The 25,356-nt window shown below is 35.5% G+C and overlaps 1 protein-coding gene across 11 annotated transcripts in view; it reads left to right on the forward strand.

The window, feature by feature from the left end:
* The window catches only part of Atg10 (autophagy related 10), a 290,932-nt gene that overhangs the window by 36,972 nt on the left and 228,604 nt on the right, over positions 1-25,356 (forward strand). The window contains exon 2 of one of the 11 annotated variants that reach the window (XM_046428097.2): positions 12,265-12,353. The exons of the other annotated variants lie outside the window; for them this stretch is intronic. Within the exon in view, the coding sequence (XP_046284053.1) occupies positions 12,285-12,353 (69 nt within the window). The 5' untranslated portion in view covers positions 12,265-12,284. The remainder of the gene's footprint in view (positions 1-12,264; positions 12,354-25,356) is intronic. 11 annotated transcript variants of the gene reach the window in all.

The raw sequence follows: 25,356 nt of genomic DNA on the forward strand, positions 1-25,356 counted from the left end.
AGACACAGAAACAACCCCAACAAACTTATAGCCATCTTATATTTGACAAAGTTGCTAAAAAGATATCTTGGAGAAAAGGCAGTCTTTTTTAACAAATGATTTTGGTAAAACTGGATAGCTATATGTGGAAAAATTAAGTTAGACCCCTCTCTTTCAACCTGCACAAAACCCAGATTGAAATGGATCGAAGACTTAGGAATTAGACCAGAAACCTTACAACTTCTAGAAGAAAACAGGATCAATACTCTATCATATAGGTGCTGGCACAGACTTCCTTAACAAGGCCTCCAAAGCATAAGAAATAAAACCAAGAATCAAATAAGTGAGATGACATTAAACTAAAAAGCTTCTGCACAGCTGAGGAAACAATTAAGAGTGTGAAGATAGAGCCTACAAAATGGGAGAAAATCTTGACCAGTTACTTCTCCAATAGGGGATTAATATCTAGAATATACAAAGAACTAAAACTTAATACCGAAAGAAAAATAACAACAACAACAATAACCCAAATAACCCAATCAATAAATGGGCAAAAGAACTAAACAGAAACTTCTCAATAGAAGAAACACACAGAGGCCAATAGATATATGAAAAAATGTTCAAAATCTCTAGTAGTCAGAGAAATGCAAATCAAACTACATTAAGATTTCATCTTACTCCATTCAGAATGGCAGTTATCAAGAATACAAACAACAATAAATGCTGGCCAGGTCTTGGGGTGAAAGGAACACTTGTACATTTGTAACAGGGGTTCACTTGATGCTTTGACTATATCCCTGTCACTTTGAAACATACATGTTTTTTTTTTCTTTTTCCCAACCTTATCCCTCCCTGATCTTTCTGATCTTATCCTTCCTGATCTTCTTTTCCCTTCTCCCTCATCTTCTTTTCCCTGATCTTCTCCTTTCTGATCTCTCCTCCCTAATCTCATTTTCTCTGAATCACCTCTGTAAAATCCCCCTGTTTCTGATGATGAATCTCAGCCTTTGGGACTGAAGTCCTCTGTTTCTTCTTTTCTAGTAAAGCGATAAACTGTCATTTTAATTTTTCTGAAAACCGTGTCCTCGATATTGGATTGGCATCGGAGACAAGGACCGAGCTTTCGGCAACACATTGTTGATGGGACTGCAGACTACTACAACCACTCTGGAAAGTGGTTTAGAGATTCCTCAGAACTAGAAATGAAACCACCTTATCACCCAACTATCCCACTCCTAGGTGTTTTTCTAAAAGATCTAAAATCAGTTTAATACAGCGACATACCCACATCAATGTTTATGGCAGCATAATTCACAACAGCTAAATTATGGAATAACCCAGATGATCATCAATAGATGCATGGATTAAGAAATTGTGGTTTATATATATACAATGGAGTCCTTCTCAGCTATTAAAATAATGAAATTATGGCATTTGGCAGTAAATAGATGGAAATGGAGAATATCATTAGCCAAACTCAGTAACTCAAAGATTGAATGTATTCTCTCATGCAGAAGCTAGAGTAAAATAAAGGAAAGAGGGAGAGAATGATAAGATTACATAAAGAGCCAATCATATACAATTAATAGACAAGTGAAAGGAAGTCTAGTTAAAGGAAGGAGAACTTGGGGGGTGGGCAGGATGGAAAGGGAAAGAGAAAAGAGGTGATCATAAACTGAAATCGATTTCCATGAATGTCTAAGTGTGTTGGGATGAACCCAAGTACTAAGTTTTAACCATAAAGATCTAATAAAAAAACAAAACAAAGTCTGAGGTCTTGGAAGAACCATTGCACTGATCACCTGGGAGAGATGGGAGAGGCTCCAAAGAGGAATGCCACAAACTAACATTGTTCTTGCTTTAATTCCAAAAGTTTTTCATAAGTAAGTACTTCTTCCTCTTGTTCTCCTCCTCTTCCTCTTCCTTTTTTTCTTAGAAAAAGGAAAAAGGAGGTTTATTGCTTTGCTAGCAAAGGAGAAACACAGGGGACTCCTGTCCCAGAGGCTGTGATTCTGACCATTGGCAGGAACTGGGAATTTTTAAGGAGATGATTCAAAGGCCACATTCCATGTGTTGTAATTTACTTATTAATTTAGCAGATCGTCACTTCTGAGATCTGGTACTATCCCCAAAGTACGGATTACTTCATTCCTATGGTGGATGTGTACTAAAGGACAGATATAGCTGCCTAAAATGGGGAAGAGAGGTAATCCTTTTTCCCCTGAGATTAAGGAGGGGAAGAGATTTGGAAGTAGCAGGGAGAGAGGAAGAGAAAGAAACATGTCCATTTTAAAAATAAGTTTCAGTGGCAGAGTAGCAAGGGCTATGTTTAAATTTGTTTTAATTGAACATGAACACATTACCTTTGTTTTACTAGTTTATTTATTTTATGTGGTGCTGAGGATTGAACCCAGTGCCTCATGTGTATAAGGCAAGTGCTCTACCACTGAGCCACAACCCTAGCCCAGCAAGGGATATATTCAAAGCATAAAGTTGGCCATTGTCACATTTCCCCACTGTCAATTTCTATATTCCATTTCTATCAAAAAATGGGTGATGACATCACCAAATTGCTTCCTGCTGAAAGAGGGCAAAGTTGGGGGAAGTAACCCAAAGACCTTGTTCTCTATCAGGTTGGGCTTGGACAATTAAGGGTATTCAGCATCAGAGCAATCCAGAGGCACACAGTGGCAGATGGCAGGTGACTGGACAAGGTGTTCATAGTGCAGAGATCATGCTAAGACAACAAAAAATGAGACAGCAAAGCATTGCTTTTTTGTAAATAATTAGCACAAAAGCAATTAGTATTTTAGTCAGTCTCTGAAAATCATGAAGGCAGTAACTCAATCATATCAGTGAAAAACAGATCAAGTTTATCAATGTAGGAGGATAGGAAGATTTGTAGGTCTATGAGAGCAGGCTCAAATTAACTCAGAACAAACTTGCAACTCTAGAGTCCTTTGTGATCATCATTATTAGACATTCCCTCAGAAGAACTCTTCCTTTATAGCCTCCAGCTTTATTTCTTTTGGTAGGGCTGACAAATGTACATCTTTAAGTTACATTAAAAAAAAAAAAAACATTGTTTTTTCCTTGTAAATGTCCATGTAGGATTGTGTTTAGGCTATACTCTCCTTCCAGGTGTTTGAGACCAAGTTAGTCAAAACTGACCTGTTACTGTCTACTCTTAAAAGTCAGTTGAGATTCCTTAGAGATCACTTAGGGGTGTGTGCAAAGCCTCTTGGCTCCTTTAGCTTTCCTTTACCAGTGGTGTCATCTGACAGGATGGGTTAGAGTCTTGTTGATCATATGTGGCTTCTCTTGGAAGCATCAGGGATATTTCCATCTTTGATGACCCTCCTCTTTGTAGAATGTGCACTGGCTGGCTTCCTGTTCTCTACAGTCCTCTTGAGCTCCCTGATAGGCAGATCAGGTGACTTTCCAGAGTTGCATGGCCCAGAGAGGGATCCCATCATTCTCTGTGTCCTGGCTGAGCTTAGAGGGCAATGGACAAAACTTTGGCTGCTTTTTCCCTGGCCCTTTTACTTCCTTGACTTTGGTCTCCAAGTTTTTGGTTTTAAATATTCATCAGGCCATTTTCACCAGTCTTAAAGTGGAAGTAACAGGTAATAACTTCACTATATATAGTTCTACAATGCCGGGTGTGTTGGCACATGCCTGTAATCTCAGCAGCTCAAGAGGCTGAGGCAGGAGGATCACAAGTTCAAAGCCATCCTCAGCAATAGCAAGTTGCTAAGCATTTCAGTAATACCCTGTCTGTAAATAAAATACAAAATAGGGCTGGAGATGTGGTTCAGTGGTTGAGTACCCTGAAGTCAATCCCTGGTACCACCCCTCAAAAAAATATATAGTTCTGCAGTTACCCCTTTCATTTAATTGGGGTTAGTATTAGTCCTGGAAGCCAGCATTATATACTCTCTGTCCTATAGATGATGGCTTATTGTCTCAAATTAACTCAGGCTGTTTTATCATAAACAGTACCTCTGTAAAACACTAACAGAAAACTGTTATAAAGTTTACAAGGAAAACACAAAATGAAATTAACAGAGCAAAAGCATATTCAATTTGTATAATAGGTATGAACCAAGAAAAGTAATTTTTATAATCTTAAACCTTTACTTAGTTATGTATTATATCCCCTGTTTATTTAGAGATCACAGTAATCTTTACAACAACAATTGATCTTTTGAGCACAATTTTAAGTGAACTAAACTCTAGCCTATTTTGGAGCCATTCCAACATGAAGTAAGGTGAGAGGCAGAGCCTTATCTCAGGTAAGGTGGGGCTTTTGACAAATAACACAATACATTACATCTGAAACATGAATCAAACAAAGACTAGGAGAGTTTTTAACTTTCTTTTTGTGGAAAAAGTGGCAAAATGTTTCCATGTTTACAATGTCACCTTTAAACAGATCAGGCTCTCCTGTTACTCTCCAAAAATACATTTAAATTCCAATTCCAGTGTGAAGAGTAACACAAAATCATATACGTAACTTATTGACAACAGGTTACTTTATCCAGCTATAAAACATCAAATGACATGAATAAATACCAACAAATTTGTTATTTCTATATAAATCTAAAACTATTGCTATGAATAATTTTAGTTTGGAGAACACCAGCTTGGCAAAGTGCTCTCCCTAAGCTTTACATTTAACTAAGTTTAACTTAAAAATACCATTTAGAAACAATAGTGTATGGTAACTGTAGTCATAGGTCTGCATGGATTAGCAGTGCTAGCAAAAGTCCAGAGGCTGTGATTCTCAAAGAAGTACTTCTTTTTTTTTCTTCTTCTTTTTTTTTTTTTGTAGTTGTAGAGAGACACACAATATCTTTATTTATTTGCATGTGGTGCCGAGGATTGAACCCAGTGCCTCACATGTGAGGCAATCACTTTACCACTACCCAGCCCACAGAAATACTTTTTAATATGTTATTTGCCTTTGGTTGATTTCCAGATCTCTAAAATGATCATTTTTAACAATTTTATCTAACTTTATAGTTATTTGATAGAGAAAAGGATTTGAAGTCCTGAATTTGAAGTTCTGCTTCTTGAGACTACACAATGGTTGTTATTTGTACTTTTCCTAAAAACTTGTTCATTTGAATATCTTTCATATCACTTCATTTTGTGATTTGCAAGGTTTAGTGTTTTGCCTAGAATCACTATGTATTTCCTTGAGATTAAATTTAAGCATCATCTACTTCAGTAGGCAACTGTGACCTTTCAAATTTGGCTTAGGTATTCCTCCCTTGTTTTTTCATGGAATTTACTTATAGTCTGGTACCGTGATTGTCTATATGCCTGCCTAATTGCTAATGTAGTCTGAGATCTCCTAGAGAGTAAGGACTATTCTCTTTTATACATCCTTGGTGCTTAGCATATATGTGTTTAATTGAATCAAAATATTATAAACTGCAAGGAGTTCAGTCAATTTTTTAAAAATTTCTGTAAATACATTCCATTTTATAATATATTGTTTGAAATGAGTGGGTTATTTAGTGGCACTTAAAAACCTATTTATTTTAGAATTTATTAAGTAGTAAAATTCTTTTTTAGTGGAATGACCTTTCAGGTTAATATTACTATGTAATGTCATCATGACCTATAGGCTTCTAAATTGGTAAATTTGTTGATCTTTTAGCAGTGCTTGACAGAATTTACCATTCTTTCCTTCTTGATATATTTCCTTCATTTGATGTCTGCATTGTCTTGGTTTACCTCCTATTTTATGCTTAATACCTTTTCAGTCTCCTTTGCCATATCTTTTTCCCACAACTTCATAATATTAGGGCCTGGCTCAGTTCTGTGTCTTATTCTCATGACCCCAGTGATCTCATCATTTAAATGCTATCTAAATACCAATTAATCTCAAATGTATACCCACTGCCCAGATTTCTCTTCTAAATTTCAGATTCATGAGGCCAACTTCTTACTTTCATTGGGGCTTACAAAATGATACCCTGAATTCCAAAGAATGATGACTTTGAACTAAAGGAGCAATGTGCCTCTCTCTGCCACCCATCTACTGAGTATACTAATCATTACTCTTCAAAGCACAGGGAGGGGCTTCCTCTGAAGCTTCCTTCCCAGAAGGAGTACATTTGAGATGGCACTTCATTAACCAGGAAAGATTAACCTGAAGAAAGAAGAGACTCAAATTCTACATTCCCAGGACACTCTAATACATGACCAGGCAGCTCTGAGCGACTACCTGGGACACTTTATATACTTAATAAGACAAGCCATGCTTTGCATTCTTCTCCTTATCTCTCCTGTAGCTTCTTACAAATCTCCAGGATACTCCAAGCCCTTTCCTATCCAGTCTCTCTTCTTCTCCAGAGGTTATTTAAGCCTCAGCCATCTGGACCTCAAGGGAGTCTAATACGTTGTGTTTGAGTTCCATGCTGTGATTTTCCTTTCATGCACTTTAATCAATTTATTATGTCTTTTTTTCTCTCATTAATCTGCCAGTACATTGACAGTTCATTTCAGTGAACCTTCAAAGGGCAGAGGGGAAATTTCTCTTTGTCCCCACTTGACATTTCTGCTTTGATGTCTCTACTTAGATCCCAAAGTCAACATGTCCAAAATAAAGCCTTTATTTCCACACTTCCCCCAATTTCTCACCTACCATCATCCAAACTAGTCTCTGAGTTTGTTACAACTCCACTCACCCAGTTGCTCAAGCTATTGAAATTATCCTTAACTTTATTTCCCAAAGCATTGGGAAATCTTGTTTTATCTTCCCCTCCTAATATCCAGAATTAGACCATTTATCTTTTCTGCTACCATCCTGGTATAAGCTACCACCAGTGTTCACTAGGATCACTTTTGTAATGATCTTGCTTTCACTCCTGCCTTCTTATAGCTTGGCCCCTTAAAAATACAAGTCATATTGTGTTACTTCTTAACTCAAAGTAAAAGCCAAAGTGTTACAGCTCTACACACTGTTCAATCAACTCTCTTCCCCACCCTTTTTACTCTCCTGACTTCACTTCCTATTTCATAACCATCTAGACACAATAACCTTCCTTGCTATTTGTCACATGTCAGACAAACGTTCTTGCCTTGGGGTCACTGAGTTGACTGGTCTTCCATCTAGATTGTTCTTATTCTACATGTGGCTATCTCCCTTAGGTCTTTCATGTCATTGCTCACATAATGTATTCTTAATGAAACCTTACTGACCACCTTATTCAATGTTTCAAACCACCTGGCTTTTACCTGGCAGCCTCATTCACTCCTGGACACCACTGATTCCTCTTGTTCCACTCTTCTCTCTCTCTTTCTTTCTTTGTACTGTGGCTTGAACCTAGAGTGCTTAACTATTGAGCCACATTCCCAGCCCTTTCTATTCTTTATCTTGAGATAGGGTGTTGCTGATTTGCTTAGGGCCTCTTTAAGTTGCTAAGGTTGGCTTTGAACTTGAGATACTTTACTTCACTGGGATTACAGGCTTGAGCCACCATGCCCAGCTGTACTTTGCTTTTTCTATTACTACTATTCACCTTATAACATGTTCTGTGTATTTTTTACTTATCTATTATAGTCATCCTTTAGTGTTTTCTTTTACCCTGCTTAGTCTGTTAGGAAAGGGATCTTTTTTTGTTTGTTATTATGCCCAAAGCAAGTAGAATATCATGGTCATAAAGAAAGTGTGTAAATAAATATTTGCTAAGTGAATGATTGGATATCTGATTGTCCAGAAAAATTTTAAATTCACAAATTTTCTCTAGAATTTTATTAGACAAAGATTTTATTTTGTTTGAAAGTTTTTGAAAAATTAAAAAATGCCAGTGTTCCTTTATATTCTTTAATTGATGAATTAGGATCCATGAAAACATCTTAGCATTTACATAAAAATTTAATAAGTATCATTCAAATAACCTCTTCAGGGCAGTCTTTTTAATAAAACTGGCATTTCTGTAGAAATGGAATTTTTCTATAATGATATTCAGTATAGTAGAATTTAGTGCATACTTTAGATTTAAAAATAACCATGTAACAGTGTGTTGAGTGGGGCCTTTTTATCTTGTTCCAGAATTACAGCTGAAACCCTAAGCTGAAGACAAAAGTCTCTAAGTAACTAATTTTCTATATTTGGGTTTCTATGAATAATCTACAAGCCACTAGGGCCAGAAACTTGCTTGCAGAAACTGCCCCTAGGAACCATTCCTGTAGAACTGTAATCCCCCATCCCATCCCAATAGGAGCATAGGTCTCACCAGAGGGGGATTCACGGTTCTTAATGACTAACTATTTCCTCCCTTCTAAAGCCTACTTTTATTCTTCAAATAACCACTTGTGAAGAGTATGGGGTGCCTGCAGGTATGGAGTATGAGTAGCCATTTCACTGCTTCCTTGGATATTTGCTTAGCTATGGATTTATTGATTTGCTCTTTTCTGCCTGAGCAGAGGTAGAGTTGAGAGCAATGGTGGGGCTAAAGGTGAGGGGAAAGCATACTGTTTAATCTGTTTTACTGGCTGCTTCATAGAGGAGCTAGGCTTGACCTGTGTTTTCCTATGTCTTGCTCAAGAATGCTGGTAGCCAGATAAAGGGACTTCAGCAGTGGTAGAGGGAGAATGCTGACTGCCTGAATAATGTAAAATGTACCAGGGTAGTTCTCCTTGCAGGAGCCTTGGAAGAACCCCACAATCACCCTGAGGAAGCTAGCAGTTATGTGTTTGCCCCATGAAAGGATTTGGATACCCAGTTAGTGTCAGCCAGAGAAGCAATGGCAAACAAAGAGGACTATGATTTTATCCTGCTAAGGCCAGAGAAGACCCTCCCTCCTTCTAATTCTCAAGTCATGGGCTCCCAGAATTAGTGAAGGGTAAGCAATTTTTCTGAATAAGACCATGTTGCATTTCTCCATTCCAAGCTGCTAAGTATGTGGGTTAAACCATAGAGAGAAAAGTATTTTGAATTTGAGACTGAAGTCTTTTAAGTATTAAAAATAATAATATAATTGGGTCTTAATATCTGAAGGATAGAGTTCTAATAACTGGAAACATCTAAAAAGTTATGAATGGGACCATGTTGTTTAAAGATTCCCAATATATATTAGTTAGGTTTTTGCTGATCAATAAACTATTACAAACCCAGTGACTTGAAACAACAACTATTTATTATTTCTTAGAAGCCTACCTCCTGCCCCCATCTTTTGGGTGCTGGGGATTGAACCTAGGGGCACATTACCATTGAGCTACATCCCCATCCCCCCCTTTTTTTCCCCTTGAGACAGGGCCTTGTAATGTTGCCTATGCTGCATCAAATTTGCAGACCTTCTGCCTCAGCCTTCTGAGTTGCTGAGATTATAGGTATGTGCCATAGCACCTGGCAGAAGTGTACACATTGGTTGGATAGTTTTGCTGATCTGTAGCAGACTCAGTTGATATCTGCTGGGATTGTTTATGTATTTGCAGTGAACTGAGGGTTGGCATGGGGTGGCTGGTCTGGGATAGCCTCATTTGGCATGGTTCTGCTTGGTTTTACCTTCTGGCCTGCTATCCTGAGCCTGCTGTCATTGTGGTGGCAAGGGTTCAAAGGGAGGAACTCTCTTAGACCTTTACTTGAGCTTTTCACAGAGGCCAGTCTCTAAGTTAGTAATGGGAAGGCAATGCCAAAAGGCGTGGAGTCCCTTGCTTCATAGGGAGGCATGAAAATTAGGATCACTAACTCAATGTGCCACACTTACCAGGTGGGAAAGGACATTCCCTACATGAAAGTTAAGGACAGTTATTAGAAAAGATAAAACCATTTTGTGTTTGTATTCTGAGGAGTAGAGACCCTTTAGTATATAGGTTGCAATTGATTTGGACTATATAGGTTTCTAAGACAGAAATAATTTATTTTTTTATTTTTATTTATTTTTTTTTTTTTTTTTTTTTTTTTTTTTTTTATTTTTTAATTTTTTTTTATTGGTTGTTCAAAACATTATAAAGCTCTTCACATATCATATTTCATACATTAGATTCAAGTTGGTTATGAACTCCCAATTTTACCCCAAATACAGATTGCAGAATCACATCGGTTACACATCCACATTTTTACATAATGCCCTATTAGTAACTGTTGTATTCTGCTACCTTTCCTATCCTCTACCATCCCCCCTCCCTCCCCTCCCATCTTCTCTCTCTACCCCATCCACTGTAATTCATATCTCTCCTTGTTTATTTTCCCATTCCCCTCACAACCTCTTATATGTAATTTTGTATAACAATGAGGGTCTCCCTCCATTACCATGCAATTTCCCTTTTCTCTCCCTTTCCATCCCACCTCATGTATCTGTTTAATGTTAATCTTTTCTTCCTGCTCTTCCTCCCTGCTCTGTTCTTAGTTGCTCTCCTTATATCAAAGAAGACATTTGGTATTTGTTTTTTAGGGATTGGCTAGCTTCACTAAGCATAATCTGCTCTAGTGCCATCCATTTCCCTGCAAATTCTATGATTTTGTCATTTTTTAGTGCTGCGTAATACTCCATGGTGTATAAATGCCACATTTTTTTTATCCATTCATCTATTGAAGGGCATATTTTTATATTCTTTCTCAATATATGAGTTTAACAAGTTGATTTTTGAAGCATCTTCATTTTTAAATTTAGGAGGTCATGCTAAATATGAATATATATAATCTACTTAATATTTAAGAGGTAATACCTAAAATTGTTATATCTAGAGAAAGCTGTAGACACAAAATTCATGGCATTTGGAATTGAATTCCAAGAGAAATAACAAGGAAAATGGCAAGTGATTGCTTCTGGAGAGGCTGACCATAGTATGTGGAAAGATGAGAAAGGGGTTGGTGACTTTTGTTATGTAGGTACATTTGTGTGTATATTAATTTTTAAAGTATGTGATGTATTACTTTGGTTAAAATGAGTAATAATTTTTAAAGGACAAAATCCATTTTTAAAACACTATGCTGTTGTTTGCACATGATGTTTCATTTGATTTAACCTTCACAGTATCTTCATGAGTGCCTTTCTTATTTCTACTTTAGATGAGGCATGTAGGCTTAGAGAAATTAAATGACTTGTTCAAAATTTCATAATCTTTATGTTCAAGTCAGGGTCAAGATTAGAAAAAGGCATGTATGCTTCTGAAGACTATCAGTTTAACTCCTAACTTTTAATTTGATATTCCAGTATTCATTGACTGAGTCAATAATCATTGACTGATTTTAATCTGCTCCATAGAGCTATTGTGCAACCAACAGAAACAATGGAACTGAAATATATGTGTATATATATATATATATAAATATATATGAAATATATATGTATAAATATATGAAATATATCTGTATATATACACATATATATGTACATATATATATATATGAAATTTCATACAATATAAGTGTAAGAAGAAATATATATATACAAATATATGTAAAGAAATATATTTATATTTATAATCAAAATGCAGTTGCTTCATATCAACATCTAGTCTTGAAATGGAAAAACAGCAGTTGGGCAAATTTTGCAGTGAGAATATGATGATGAATATTCAGTATGATTCAATTTCCCTAAGGAAAATTATTTTTATTTAATCTTGTTAAGTATTATATTAGATACTTAGATTTCAGATGCTGGATTGAAGGAGCATATATAGTTTTTTTAAAAGTATACTTGTAGTATTAGAAAAGCATTTATTAATAAAATTGACTAAAAAGAATCGATCTGTTTTCACAAGTTTTCCAAGTTACCAATTTCCAGCTGTATTATCCTACTTTAGGTATTAATTTTGACATAAACTTCATATACTAATTGCCTTTAACAGATGCCATAGATATTTATTGCAAAATGTCATTGAAAAGACAGATTTAATATATTAGTTTAGTACACATAGTGATTTAAAGATTAAAATATGTTAAATAAACTGTGTCAAAATTATAAATAAACTAAAATGAGTAAAATTATCCTTAAATTGCTAGACAAGTCTTCACATTTAATGTTACATTAATGAGTTTTGTACAGAGACTGTTTAGAATAAAAACCTTTTCATCAGATGTTGCACATATGCTTTCACTGTTTGTTTTTCTTCAAAGTAAAACTTAATGAAACAGCTAATAAAACCCAATTTTGCTCCTGATTCTTGAAAGAAACAAGCCCTTGAAGTGCACCCGCTGTTTATTCTTTTGCACTGGTTTTTACTACTTTTCACTGTGTAAATTTTCCAGTAATGGAAAACAGTCAAAGCTATAAACCTTTTCTTCCAAGTTTTATAAACCCAGTGTTTATTTCTTATTTGTAGAGTGATTGCACAATGGAGACATGCTTTGCACACATACAGAGAAGTTTTGTCTCAGATCTTCATGTTCACCTCCTGCTGGCTTCACAGGGGTATGGAGCATGTGCATTTAAATGGATCTTTATTATGTAAATAACCAAGAACCATAATAGGGGCTTTAACTAACATAAAGAAGAGAGAGAGAGAGAGAGAGAGAGAGAGAGAGAGAGAGAGAGAGAGAGGTGTTTCAAAGTGAAAGGCATGTATGAGACACCAACCCTGTTACTAAATTTCAAAGTGTGTTAGATAGGTGAGTAGTTTGTGAAAAAGGATCAGCTTCTACAATTAGGAGTCTATAGAAGGTATATGTCTATGAATTCCACGTGGTGTTTTCACAAGCAGAACATGTACCATTCTAGCTTCTTTCTATAGAGGATTGTTTGGTGACAAGGCAAGGTGAATATTTGGGCTAGGATGAGATTATATTTTAGGGCAATATTACTCAAAAGGTGGTCCTCAGTTGGTATCAGTGCAAGAGATAAGTACAGAAACTGACAGTGAGTGGATAGAAACTTTTAAGCAATTTGTTGGAGTAATTTTATGTCTATCAAGTCTAATAAATGGATTAGGGCTTGCAGTTTGTACATTTTAGATTTTTATTTCATTTTTTCCTAGTAATTCATTTTTAGTGTTTTTCACAAAAGTATGTCTACAACAGATTGGAAATAAAAATCTTGATCTTTCACCACAGATGGTTTGAAAAGCATTTTGGTGGAGGATAAGATTTTCAAATGTTGATTTATGTCCTCTTGCCCTGTAATATGACGTTAGGTTTTAAACTATGAGCAAAGAGAAAAGACCATCATTTATAATTCCAGTTTCCTAAGAAAACAGCTTGATGACACTGAATGTTTAATAAGATAAAGTTTGGTAGTAGAATCTGAAGAGAGAGATTCTGTGTTTCTCTGAAGGGCAAGTCCATATACTCCAGTGACCACTGAGTGGGTTTTGGTGTTGACATTTTCATACAAGTATTATGAAGGCTGGGTAGGATTTGTACCTCAATGGAGGTGGGCTGTTGCCAAAATGAGACTTTAAAAATTGGGGCAGCTTTTCAAGTGGAGGAAAGGGAAGAACAGAGAAAACTGAATTACCTACTTTGTGGTCCTTTAGAAGGGGATATTGGGACTTCGGGACATCAAAGGACATTGTGTAGGTCTTGACAACAAAGTGGAAATAGAAATGGGAGAGCATCAATGACAAGTTTCATTTACTCCTCAGCTTCACCTAGGATATATCTTAGTGCTACTAAAAATCACAAGGCGTGCCTCTTTGGTATGTATTTTATTCATTGCTGACACCTGCACAAGCAATCAGAATATAAAACTGAGATTAATGTGTAATATAACCTTGGGTCATAAAAATGTTCGTAAGTCATAGAAATAGAGGCACAGAGTTAGAAGGTCATATAATTCACCTTGTTCCAGACATTGCTTCTATTAAGTCTGCTTATGATGCATTAGCTTTTTGTGGTGACTCTGTGGGTTCTGCCTATGAGGGTGGGGTATGATGGAAGGGAAATGTCCTTGGGTACAGCATAAGAAGCAGAAGTCCAAAGCCCTGGTTGAACTAGAATGAGATTTACCTGAGGATTGTCTAAGGGCATACAGAGTCTGACAGAGATGAGAGACTTATCAGTGACAAAACTGAAAACTGGGGATTAGAGTTTTCTGATCAGTATACCTTATTATATTGCTGTGTGACAGGTTATAGGTGGGCTCAAAATACTAATGGTTGTAATTCATTAATAGTGTTTTCTACAACCATTCAGAAATTTACAGTAGTTGAAATGATATTTGAATACAATTTGAAGAACTCCCTATGTGAACTCTCAAAATTCTCTGATTATTTTGAACTAAAAACTTTAGTTTAGCAATTGGAGCCAGGAAGTTTCTGTAGTAGCCACAGAAACCACAGTAGATCACATATTATCTACCCTTGACCTTGGAATTTGAGTCATCCCAGTCTGTCTAATTATATACTTGTGATAAACTTGTTATCAGTAATTATTTCTTATTAAAATATGAAAAATATATACAACTTAAAACTTAACATTTTAACCATTTAAAAATTTTTTAAAAATATGATAAAAATGATAAAATTTACCATATTAACCATTTTTTTAGTATACAGTTCATTGGCATTAACACATTCACATCATTGTGTAACCATCGTCACCGTCCTTCTCCAGAACTTTCTCATCCTCCCCATTGAACTCTGCACCCAACAGCTATTCCCCATTCCCCTCCCTACTTTCTGGAAGCCACCATTACACTTTCTATTTGAATGAATTTCACTACCTTTGGTACTAAACATAAGTAGAATCATTTGTCCTTTAGACTGGTTTGTTTTATTTAGTATTAAATTATTTTATTATTATTTTATTAATTAATAAACCTCAAGGTTCATCTGTATTGTAATGTGTCAGAATTTTCTTCCACTTCTAGGTTGAATAATATTCCATTCTATATATGTATATACATATCCCACATTTATTTATTTATTTGTTTGTTTGTTTATTTATTTATACTGGGGATTGAACTCGGGCACTTGACCACTGAGCCACATTCCCAAGCCTATTTTGTATTTTATTTAGAGACAGGGTCTCACCGAGTTGCTTAGCACCTTGCTTTTGCTGAGGCTGGCTTTGAACTAGCAATCCTCCTGTCTCAGCCTCTCAAACCACTGGGATTACAGGCGTGTGCCACTGTGCCCTGCCCACATTTTATTTATATGTTCATCAGCAGATGAACATGTAAATTCATTTGGGTTGCTTCCATCTTTTAAAATTTCACTTTTTAATGTATATAAAATGCTTGTATTTTATTTCAATTTTGTTTTCTATTGATATAATTTAATAATTTTGCTGAAATGATGTATTTATAATTTTTTTATTACTTTTATTACCATTTCCTTCACTCTTTCCTTCTCTCTGTCTCTTTCTTTCTTTCTGTACTGGGAACGGAACCCAGGGGTGCCCTACCACTGAGCTACATCCCCATCCCCCTTTTTTTTTTTAGAGAGAGAGAGAGAATTTTAGTATTTATTTTTTAGTTTTTGGCGGACACAACATCTTGTCTGTATGTGGTGCTGAGGATTGAACCCGGGCCACACGCATGCCAGGCAAGCGCGCTACCGCTTGAGCCACATCCCCAGCCCCCCCCATCCCTTTTTATATTTTATTTTGAGACCCAGCCTTGCTAAGTTGCTGAGGGCCTCTCTAAGTTGTTGAGGCTGGCCTCAAACTTGAATTCTTCCTGCTGCCTCAGCTTCTCTTGCTAGGATTATACGTGTGTGCCACTGCATCCAGCACTTTTATTACCATTTTCTGATACTAAATGTTGCCAAGTTACTTGTTATTTCTTTTTTGGTACTGGGGATTTAACCCAGGGTACTTAACTATATGGAGCCTCATCCCCAGCACTTTTTTGTATTTTATTTAGAGACAGGGTCTTGCTGAGTTGCTTAGGGTCTCACTAAGTTGCCAAGGCTGACTTTAAACTCGAGATCCTCCTGCTTCAGCCTCCCAGGCTGCTGGGATTATAGGTGTGTACCACCACACCCAGCTGATTTTGTTACTTCTTGGTATACTTAACTTTATTAAACTTTATTTACTTAGGTTTTTTAACAGTCAAAACCACATTCTTTTTTTTTTTTTTTTTTTGGTACTGGGGATTTAACAAACTTGATGTAATACTCTTGATAGAATTTCATAATGAGGAGACAGGCAAGTGGTACAGGCCTATAATTCCAGTGACTTTGAAGGTTGAGGCAAGAAGATTGCAAGTTCAAGGCCAGTCTCAGTAACTTAGGCCCTATGCAATTTAGCAAGACATTGTCTCAAAACAAAAACAGCCAGGCGCAGTGGTGGGTGCCTATAATCCCAGCAGCTGGGGAGGCTGAGACAGAAGGATTGCCAGCCTCAGCAAAAGTGAGGCACTAAGTAACTCAGTGAGACCCTATCTCTAAATAAAATACAAAATAGGGCTGGGGATATGGCTCAGTGGTTGGATGCCCCTGAGTTCAATCCCCAGTACACCCCCACCAAAACACAAACAAACAAACAAAAACCCTTCCGAAACAACAACAACAAAAAAACAAAACAAAAAAGAACTGGGAATATAGTTTAGTCATAAAGTGCCCTTGAATTCAATTTCCAGTACAAAAAAAATTGTAATAAATTATATTTGTTTTTCAAAATTAAAAATATTTATTTCTAAAAATTAAGTAATAAATAAAATTAATTATATTGATTTATAAAAAGACCTTCTAACTTCAGAATATAAACATCAAAATATTTTTAATTGCACATGAATTATGCCTTATTTGTTAGTCCTCCCTTATTCATGAGTGATATATTCCGAGACCATGAGTGACATTAAGTGACCTCTGACTATGTATGAGTTTCAATACTATCCTTATTTTTTGGGCATCCATTTATTGTCAGGAATACATTCCAAAAAAATGCATCATTAGATGATTTTATTATTTTGCAAGTGTTTGTTAAGTAAACTTATATTTACATAAACCTGAATGGTCTAGCCTACTGCACACCTAGGTTATATGGGATATCTTACTGCTTCTAGGCTATAAACCTCTACTGTACCAATACTGTCAGCAACTACAACATAATAGTAAGTATTTGTGTATCTAAAATTATCTAAACATAGAAAAGGTATATTAAAAACACTAGATGATGGAATTTTTTAGCTTTAATATAATCTTATGGGGCCTCTGTTGTATATGCTGCATATTGTTGAACAAAACATTATTATGCAACGCATGACTGTATGTGGATGTTCTTTGACTTATGATAGGGTTATGCCCAATAAACTCACCATAAATTGAAAACATTTTAAGTTGAAAATGCATTTAATACATCTAACCTACCAAACAGCTTAGCACACAGTGCACTGTAGAGTACACTTAGGATCTGTGACTTACTGGGAGCTACGGTTCACTGCTACTTTCTAGCATTTCAAGAGAGTATCACACCATATATTTCTAGCTCTTAAAAAGGTAAAAAATTAAAACTTGAAGTGTAATTTCTATTGAATGTGACTGTCTTTCTCATCATCACAAAGTTGGAAAAATGGTTAAGTCAAGCAAGCCATCATACGCTAAGGACCATCTATAATTTTTCCCTATAAATATGTATCTATGATAAAGTTTAATTTATAATTTAGGCACAGTAAGAAATTAATAATAGGGGCTGGGGATGTGGCTCAAGCGGTAGTGCGCTCGCCTGGCATGCGTGCGGCCTGGGTTCGATCCTCAGCACCACATACAAACAAAGATGTTGTGTCCGCTGAAAACTAAAAAGTAAATATTAAAAAATTCTCTTTAAAAAAAAAAGAAATTAATAATAGTCATCAAACAAAATAATTATAACAATGTACTGTAGTAAAGGTATGTGAAGGTAGCCTCTTTCTCTTTTAAAATATTGTATTTTATTCATCCTTCTTGTGATTATGTGAGATTATGTCATGCCTATGTGATGAGATGAAGTGAGGCAAATGATATAGTGTTATTTTTCCAGAAGAGTTTTGAACAGGTGCACTGATAATCAGGTGCACTGTTAGTAGTAGCTAACAGGTAGGCAGCACATACAGCATGGCTATACTGAATAATGGGATGATTCACATCTTGGGCAGGATAAAGCAAGGTTTGTATCACATTGCTCAGAATAGCATGCAATTAAAATTTATTATGTTTCTTTTTTATTTTTTAGTACCAGGGATTGAAAGTAGGGGCACTTAACCACTGAGCCACATCCCCAGCCCTTCTTATGCCTTTTTATTTTGAGACACGGTCTTGCTAAATTGCTTAGGGCCACACTAGATTTCTGAGGCTGGCTTTGAACTTGCAATCCTCCTGCCTCAGCCTCCCATGCTCTAGGTGTGTGCCACCATGCCCGGCTGATTATGTTTCTTTTGAAATTTTCCATTTTTACTGTTTTTGGACTGTGATTTGACTGTGGGTAACTGAAACTGTAGAAAGTGAAACTGCAGATAAGGGGGAATTATGGTGCCATCATTCCTTAGTATCTGTGGAGGATTGGTTCTAGGACCCCCATGAATACCCAAATTTATGGATGGTTAAGTCTTTTATATATGACATGGCATACTATTTGCATATAATCCATGTACATCCTCCTGTATACTTTTAAGCATATCTAGATTATTTATAATACCTAAGACAATAAAAGTGCTCTGTGAATGTTATACTGTATTGTTTAGGAAATAGTGGCCAGAAAGGGGAAAACAAACAAACAAACAAACAAAAACCTTCCTTGTACATGTCAGTTCAGTAAGACAATTGTTTTCTTTACAAATATTTTCACTCCAAGGTTGGTTGAATCCACAGATATGGAAACCAGGGACACAGCTGATTATAAATACTTTGTGAATATTCAAAGTATTAATTTGTGAAGTAAACAGAAACTAATGATCAATTGTTTGAATTTTAATGAAATTCTTTTTAAAAACTTTTTTTATTTATATATGACAGCGAAATGCATTACAATTCTTATTGTACATATAGAGCACAATTTTTCATATCTCTGGTTGTGAAGGCAAAAGTTTCCATATCCCTGTAAATAGATTTTATGAAGCTGTAGAAGCTTATAGGCCCCATTAGTTATTTATATTTCAAAAAGATTTAATTTTTACAGATATTGTACTTACTTGTTTAAAAATACTTTTTTGTTGTCAATGGACTTTATTTTACTTATTTATATGTGGTGCTGAGAATCAAACCCAGTGCCTCACACATGCTAGGCAAGCACTCTACCATTGAGCTACAACCCCAGCCTGTTACTTTTAAAAATTATTAGATAACTTTTAATTAATACTAGAAAGCAATCAGATTTCCAGGTGCAGTGGCACACACTTGTAGTCCTAGCAACTCAGGTGTCTGAGAGGGGATGATCACAAGTTTGAGTCCAATCTTAGTAATTTAGTGAGGCCTAAGCAACTTAAGCACTAAGATATAGCTCAGGGGTAAAACACCCTTGGGGTTCAAACCCTAGTACTCCCCCCTCCCCCCAAAAAAGCAAGTAAGCAGTGAGCAATCAGATCATAAGATGAACACAATTGTCTAAAAAGTTAAAGTCATTAATTAGGAAATGAAATGACAGTCATCTCAAATTTGGGTGTGTGTGCTAAGTGTTTCTTTTTCTCTCTGCATAGATGACTTACTGGCAGGGAAAGGTAATAGAGGACAAGGTGCCAAGCAAACTTCACTTGCACCTCACCATAAAAACATATCAGGGAAAGAATCTGAACATTTTAACTTTCTGCAAAAGCAACACAAAAAACCAAAGCTTTTTTTTTCTGTTTTTAATTGGTTCCAGCCAAGATAGATTAAGTGCAATAAACCAATTACATACGAGCTCATAGCTTTAAAAGCTAAAGCCAAACTGCTTTCAAACAAGGATGGAAACCCTCATTTTACTTTTCTATTATATGGAAATTGTTTGAAGTCAATAAAGCAAAAGAAATGGAGAAGGTGGCATTCTAAAATAATACTAGCAAATGTATTGATGATTTGTGTAATGACATAAAGACAATATTAATCCAGATTGCTATTAGGTAGAGCAGTTTTTATTTTAGATAGATGAATCTACACACCTTAGTAACTGCTAAATTATAGCACAAGTTAGAATTCCTAAAGAGAAATGCTGGGAAGAATATCAACTCTCTGTAAAGAACACAAATTACTGGGGATAAAATATTGAAGGTGGTAAACTCATACTTTGAAATAAATAAGGCATTGATTGAAACCTGCTTGAATTTGTATACTGATGGGGTGACTGCAGTGACAGGAAGGCATAATGACATCACAACAAGACTCATTGTGAAAACATGGAGGGAGATTCATATAATAATGTTTTTCACAGAAAATCTGTTGTACAGTAGTTTGCTTGTGAGTTCCACAGTCTCATGTATCTAATGAGAATCTAAGACAGCTAAAGCTGCTTTGCTCACATAGGTTTGCAGCTGTATGTGAAAAAATGGGAATACAACTTCTACTGTTTTGTACTAAAGTACAGTGGATATCCAAGGAAGTTTTTTCCAAAGTTCATGAACATGAAGGAGAATTGGAGCTCTTTTGGTCAATTTTACTTTGAAACTTTGTTAAAAGACAGATATGGGCTTGAAAAAACTGTTTAATTAGCTGAATGAATGAAGGTAATAAGAAAATATCAGGACCTCATGATATTTTATGTCAACTGATACAGTGATGGATTAAAGGCAAAATTTGGTCTTAGAAATTTGAGGTTAAAAATGATTCACTCATGGCATTTAGTTTGTGTCACAGTTTGAACAGTAAAAAATATTAAGTAAAGCAGTATCTTGTATACTTAAGAAAACCTGCATCATTGGTTTGAAATGGACGATTTCAGTTGTATTCATAATTTATGTAAGAAATTTTCACATTACTTTTGTCAAAGAAAGTAAAGGAATATTTATTTGATTTACTAAATGATGGCATGTTTGACATACAATTCAGATTTGAATTATCCAAATTCTGATTAATGATGAGAAAGTTGTTTACATCATTTGGAGAAAAATAATAAGTATTCATCTCTATAAAAACAGAAAGTAGATTAGTCATTGCCTGGGTCTGGTATAGGAATGGGGGTTGACTATAGTAATTATACAATATAAGGAAAAGATAATTAAGATTTTTTTCACCAAGTTTCATATAAATACTACAAGATCCCTTCTAGTTTACCTGATTATATTATATTGTTCAAATATGAATTTTTATGTATGTCATGCGGTGAAAAAGTTTAGGAAACACTGGGCTGAATCATATGACAATCTAGAATGCAGAGGCAATAATGTTAACTGTATAGCTCCTAAATTCTGCAGCTGACAAATTTCAGGAATGGAATAAAGAGCCAGGATAGAGAGAGGGAAAAGTTTCAGGAAATAAACTTGCAAACTAGGCATGTGTGATGGGTCAGGGTCTGATGTGTCTTATGTCTTAGTGATGTCATGGTTAGGATCAGTAGTAGTGGGGATGGGAAGAGGAGGAGGACTATGAGCCAGATTGAGTGGCACTAAGCCAAATAGCGTTCTAATGGCTTCTGAATAATAGAGCAGATATAGTTTATCCCAATCCTTTCTAACTCAGTCGTGGGGATTGGTCGAAATAAGTTAACTCTTGAAACCTATTTTTTTAAAAAAACCCCACTCATTAATGATTACCTTCTATCAAGTTCTATTCTAAGTGTTTTTCATGTATTAACTCAGTTTATATTAATAATGGTTGTTAATAGTAGCCATTATTATTCCTGTTTTATTTATTTGTGGCAGAAGTGGAATATGAACTCAGGTAGTTTGGCCTTGGAGTTGGTGGACTTGATCAACTGCTCCATTGCTTTTCGGGTTTATAGTTACATTATTAACCTCCACTCTCTTTGTCAGCTCTCATCTCTAGTCTTAAGATAGACTATTCTTGGCCTTCACTTCTTCTATAGAAGATGTGGCCTACATCTATATGCTGCATTGTAAGGCTTCCTCAGAGACTATGACTTGGATGTGGGTATCATCTTACTTCCTTATCTGTGGAAAAGATGAGGAATATAGTTTGACTTCAAAATGTTATTAGAATATTTACTCTGCAGCAGCCCATGATGTATGTATCTGTGCTTTAGAATATGGTAGTCACTAGCCACATATGACTATTCAAATTGAAATTTAAATAAAGTAAAATACAGTAAAATGAAAATATTGGTTCCTAATTGTACTAGCTTCACTTCATTGGAAATTATCTAGTTTTGGACAGCCCAAATAACATTTCCATTATCAAATATGATTTTATTGGACAATAGCATTCTAATTTGTTCATCTCCCCAAATTGGCCATATCAGAAATAAGAGCTCATTTCCTCTTGGTTTCTAACTTCTCATTTTGCTGTATTTCCAACTGGCCCCATGGATTCTGGCCTTCCTTCTATTGCAAAAGACAGTGATACCAGAAATTAATATATATAAATTTTTTTTCATTGTTGGCCATTAGTTGCTGGTTCATACAAGATTTGTTTCCTTTAAAATACCTCTGTATTACTGTTGTCCTTACTCTTTACTTTATCTTACAAATACAACAATTACAAACTGAGTTCTAAAAATTCCCTATATGACAGCCTAGCACACTTGGGCTGTTAGTGAACTTGAAGGCATTTAGTTCTTTTTCTTAAAATGGTGCTTAGTGTTAAGAAGGGGTTCCTGCATTGGTTTAGTTGGATTCTTTAGCCTAACTTTAGGATTTTATGTTTATTCATGCCAAGTATCATCTCATTTTTGCCTGTTATGACTTTTAAACTATTAAATCATAATTGGATAACCTGAAAAACCATTATTATTATTATACCCAGTTTTGATAAACATGGCTTTGTGGGTTGACTAAAAAGATCACATTCTACTTACCTCTTTTTCCTTCTGTCTTTCTTCCTTTCCTTTTCTTTCTTCCCCACCTACCCTCCTCTTCCTTCCCTTCCTTTCTTCTTTACTTTATTTGAATAGGTTACCAGATTAGCAGGATGCTTTAGAAGTAGTGAGTTTGATCTGAGCCAAATTATTTAAAATGTTTCGGAAATGGATAAATATGTGAGTAAGCACTGTGTAAATCTTATCAAATTTGAAGAAACTGACAATATTTAAACTGAGAAAGAGACTATTTTAGATACTCAAAGGACTGTGTTGAGTTAGCAATATAGATTAGAAGAATTTATTGTTTTGGAGGAAAAGTTATCAAGGTTAGTTATAAAAAATATAGTATGTTATTAGTGTACTCAGGGGAACATACATTGATTATGAACACCTCGGTGCAACACCAAATAAGAGGTAACTGTAGGATATTTCCATTCTCTTGACCACAAAAGTGAAGTGAGCCAAAAAACACAGTGGGAATTAAACGAACCAGGGTTAAGTTTTCATTAAAGGCTGTGCTGTGCATTTACCACTCCTGGTTGCCTTGACAACAGGGCTCCCTCGCATGCTAATGACATTGTAATGAGAAAAAAAAAAAACATGCAAATGCAGTAAATAGTAATTAGAGGCAGAGCCATACATGGAGTAGTGAGCTCTACCTTGGGAAGGTCTGGGAGGAGCTGGTGAAAGGTTTGTTCTAAAAACAAAGAAAGAGGTGTAAGAGAAGGACTTTGAGTTATGTATAAAAGGACTAAATGGAGCCTGCATAACACATACTCTAGCATTTATTTCCTACAAATACCTACCAGTGTTTCTCCAGCAGAATTTAGTTTGTCAGAAGTCATGTAGTTGTACGTGCACATTGTCTTATTCTACCTGTTGGCATCCCTGTGTGGAAAGAATCTTAGCTGAACTTTGGCTTAAGTTTGGAGCAACTGTAGTAGCCAGCTAGTTATAATGCCCTCTCTTCCCATACTGGGCAGGGCTGGGCCTGCTCAGACAAGGCTGTGGGGCCAGAGAATGTAGCCAAAAGTCTGTCTTCATAAAGAGAGAGACTTAATTCCATGTTGCTTTAGATCTGGAATAGGACCAGTGAGTGACTATTAGTTAATATAAGGTATAATTGACATGTTATTATGTCACTGGAAATTTGTAAGGTCCTGCCTCTCTCAGGTGTAATACACAGGGTCTTTGAGTTGCATCAATGGTTGGAGTCTAAAAACCATTGCTCAGTTTCATTCTTTTTATTTCATTTTGTTTAGGCTCTTTGATTTTTATTGACATATCTGTTTTTCTTGGAAGTGGCAAGAAAAAGTTATATTGCCTGTTTCACATTATCTCAATTCCTTGGTTAATTTTTTTGGCATCTGTTGAACCATAGGTCATTGAATAAAAATTCTCAGGAATAGCTATTGAGATCCACAAATTTTACTATTCTTTTTCATGTTTCAATTTAAAACAATGGCTAAGATTTTCACACAGAAACCATATATATCTTTGTAAAAAGTTTGTGTTAGCATATTATTAAAAATTCAAGTAACTTAGAAGTATATGTAAGGATTGGAGATGTAGTTCAGTGGGAAGGCATTTGACTAACGAGCATGAAGTCCTGGGTTTTATCCTCACCACTGTAAAAAAATGTTTTGTTTTGTTTTGTTTGTGGGGTTGAACCCAGGGTCTCATGCATGTATTCTGCCACTGAGCTATAGCCCCACCCCCATATATGGTAAGATATTTTTAAGTCCTTTCAGCCTGCTTGCCAACTCCCAAACCCAAACTTTTTAGAGATAACTACTGTTAACAATTTGAGGAGTGAACTTCAAAGCTCTTCCTGTGTAGTTCTATGTGTTATTATAGATGATAATATACAGTATTAAGACATTACTAATGACTAACACTTATTGAGTGTATTGGTATATGCCTGACACTGCTCACACCTTTTCTTTGGTATATTAATCCATGTAATCCTTCAAATCTTCCTTTGAGGGAAGGGGAAAGGAAGTCCAAGAGAACTTAAGAAACTTGTCCAAGTGGCATGCCAAATTTATATGCCAGAAATCTGCTTTAGAGCTTGTGCTTTCTCTCACCTCATTATCCTATCTGCTCTGGGGTAACATATGCATGTATGTTTTTCTATATATTTGGTATCAATGAGTCTATGTAATTATTCTTCAAGTAGTTTATTTAATATTTTAGAAGTAATTCTATATCAGCAACTTTCCTCTGCTAGCTTTTAAAAGTTGTCATGTTTTATTCCCTTATTTAGATGTGCCATTATTTGAACACTTCCCTATTGACAGGCATTTAATTTATTATTGTAAATGAAACTTTAATAAATATACAAGTAATACAATTTTATGCATACCTATATATTTATGAAGAATAGATCAAAGTGGAATTGCTGAATGAGAGAATATTCTCACTTTATATTTTAATAAGTAATGCAAAATTAGCACAATTATCACTACCTTCCTAAACAATCTTTGCCTGGCTTCTGGTATACTCCCTCTCTATTTCCTCCCACCTCAGTGACTGCTCCTTCTTGACTTCTTCTTCTGGTTCCTCCTTATCTCCCAGCTGTTAAATATTGAAATGTCCCATGGCTTAATCTTTTG

This window comes from Marmota monax, unplaced genomic scaffold, assembly GCF_021218885.2.
Source record: "Marmota monax isolate L192 unplaced genomic scaffold, Marmota_monax_Labrador192_F-V1.1 WCK01_AAM20220418_F8-fsc00018, whole genome shotgun sequence".
NCBI classification, from domain to species: Eukaryota; Metazoa; Chordata; class Mammalia; order Rodentia; family Sciuridae; genus Marmota; species Marmota monax.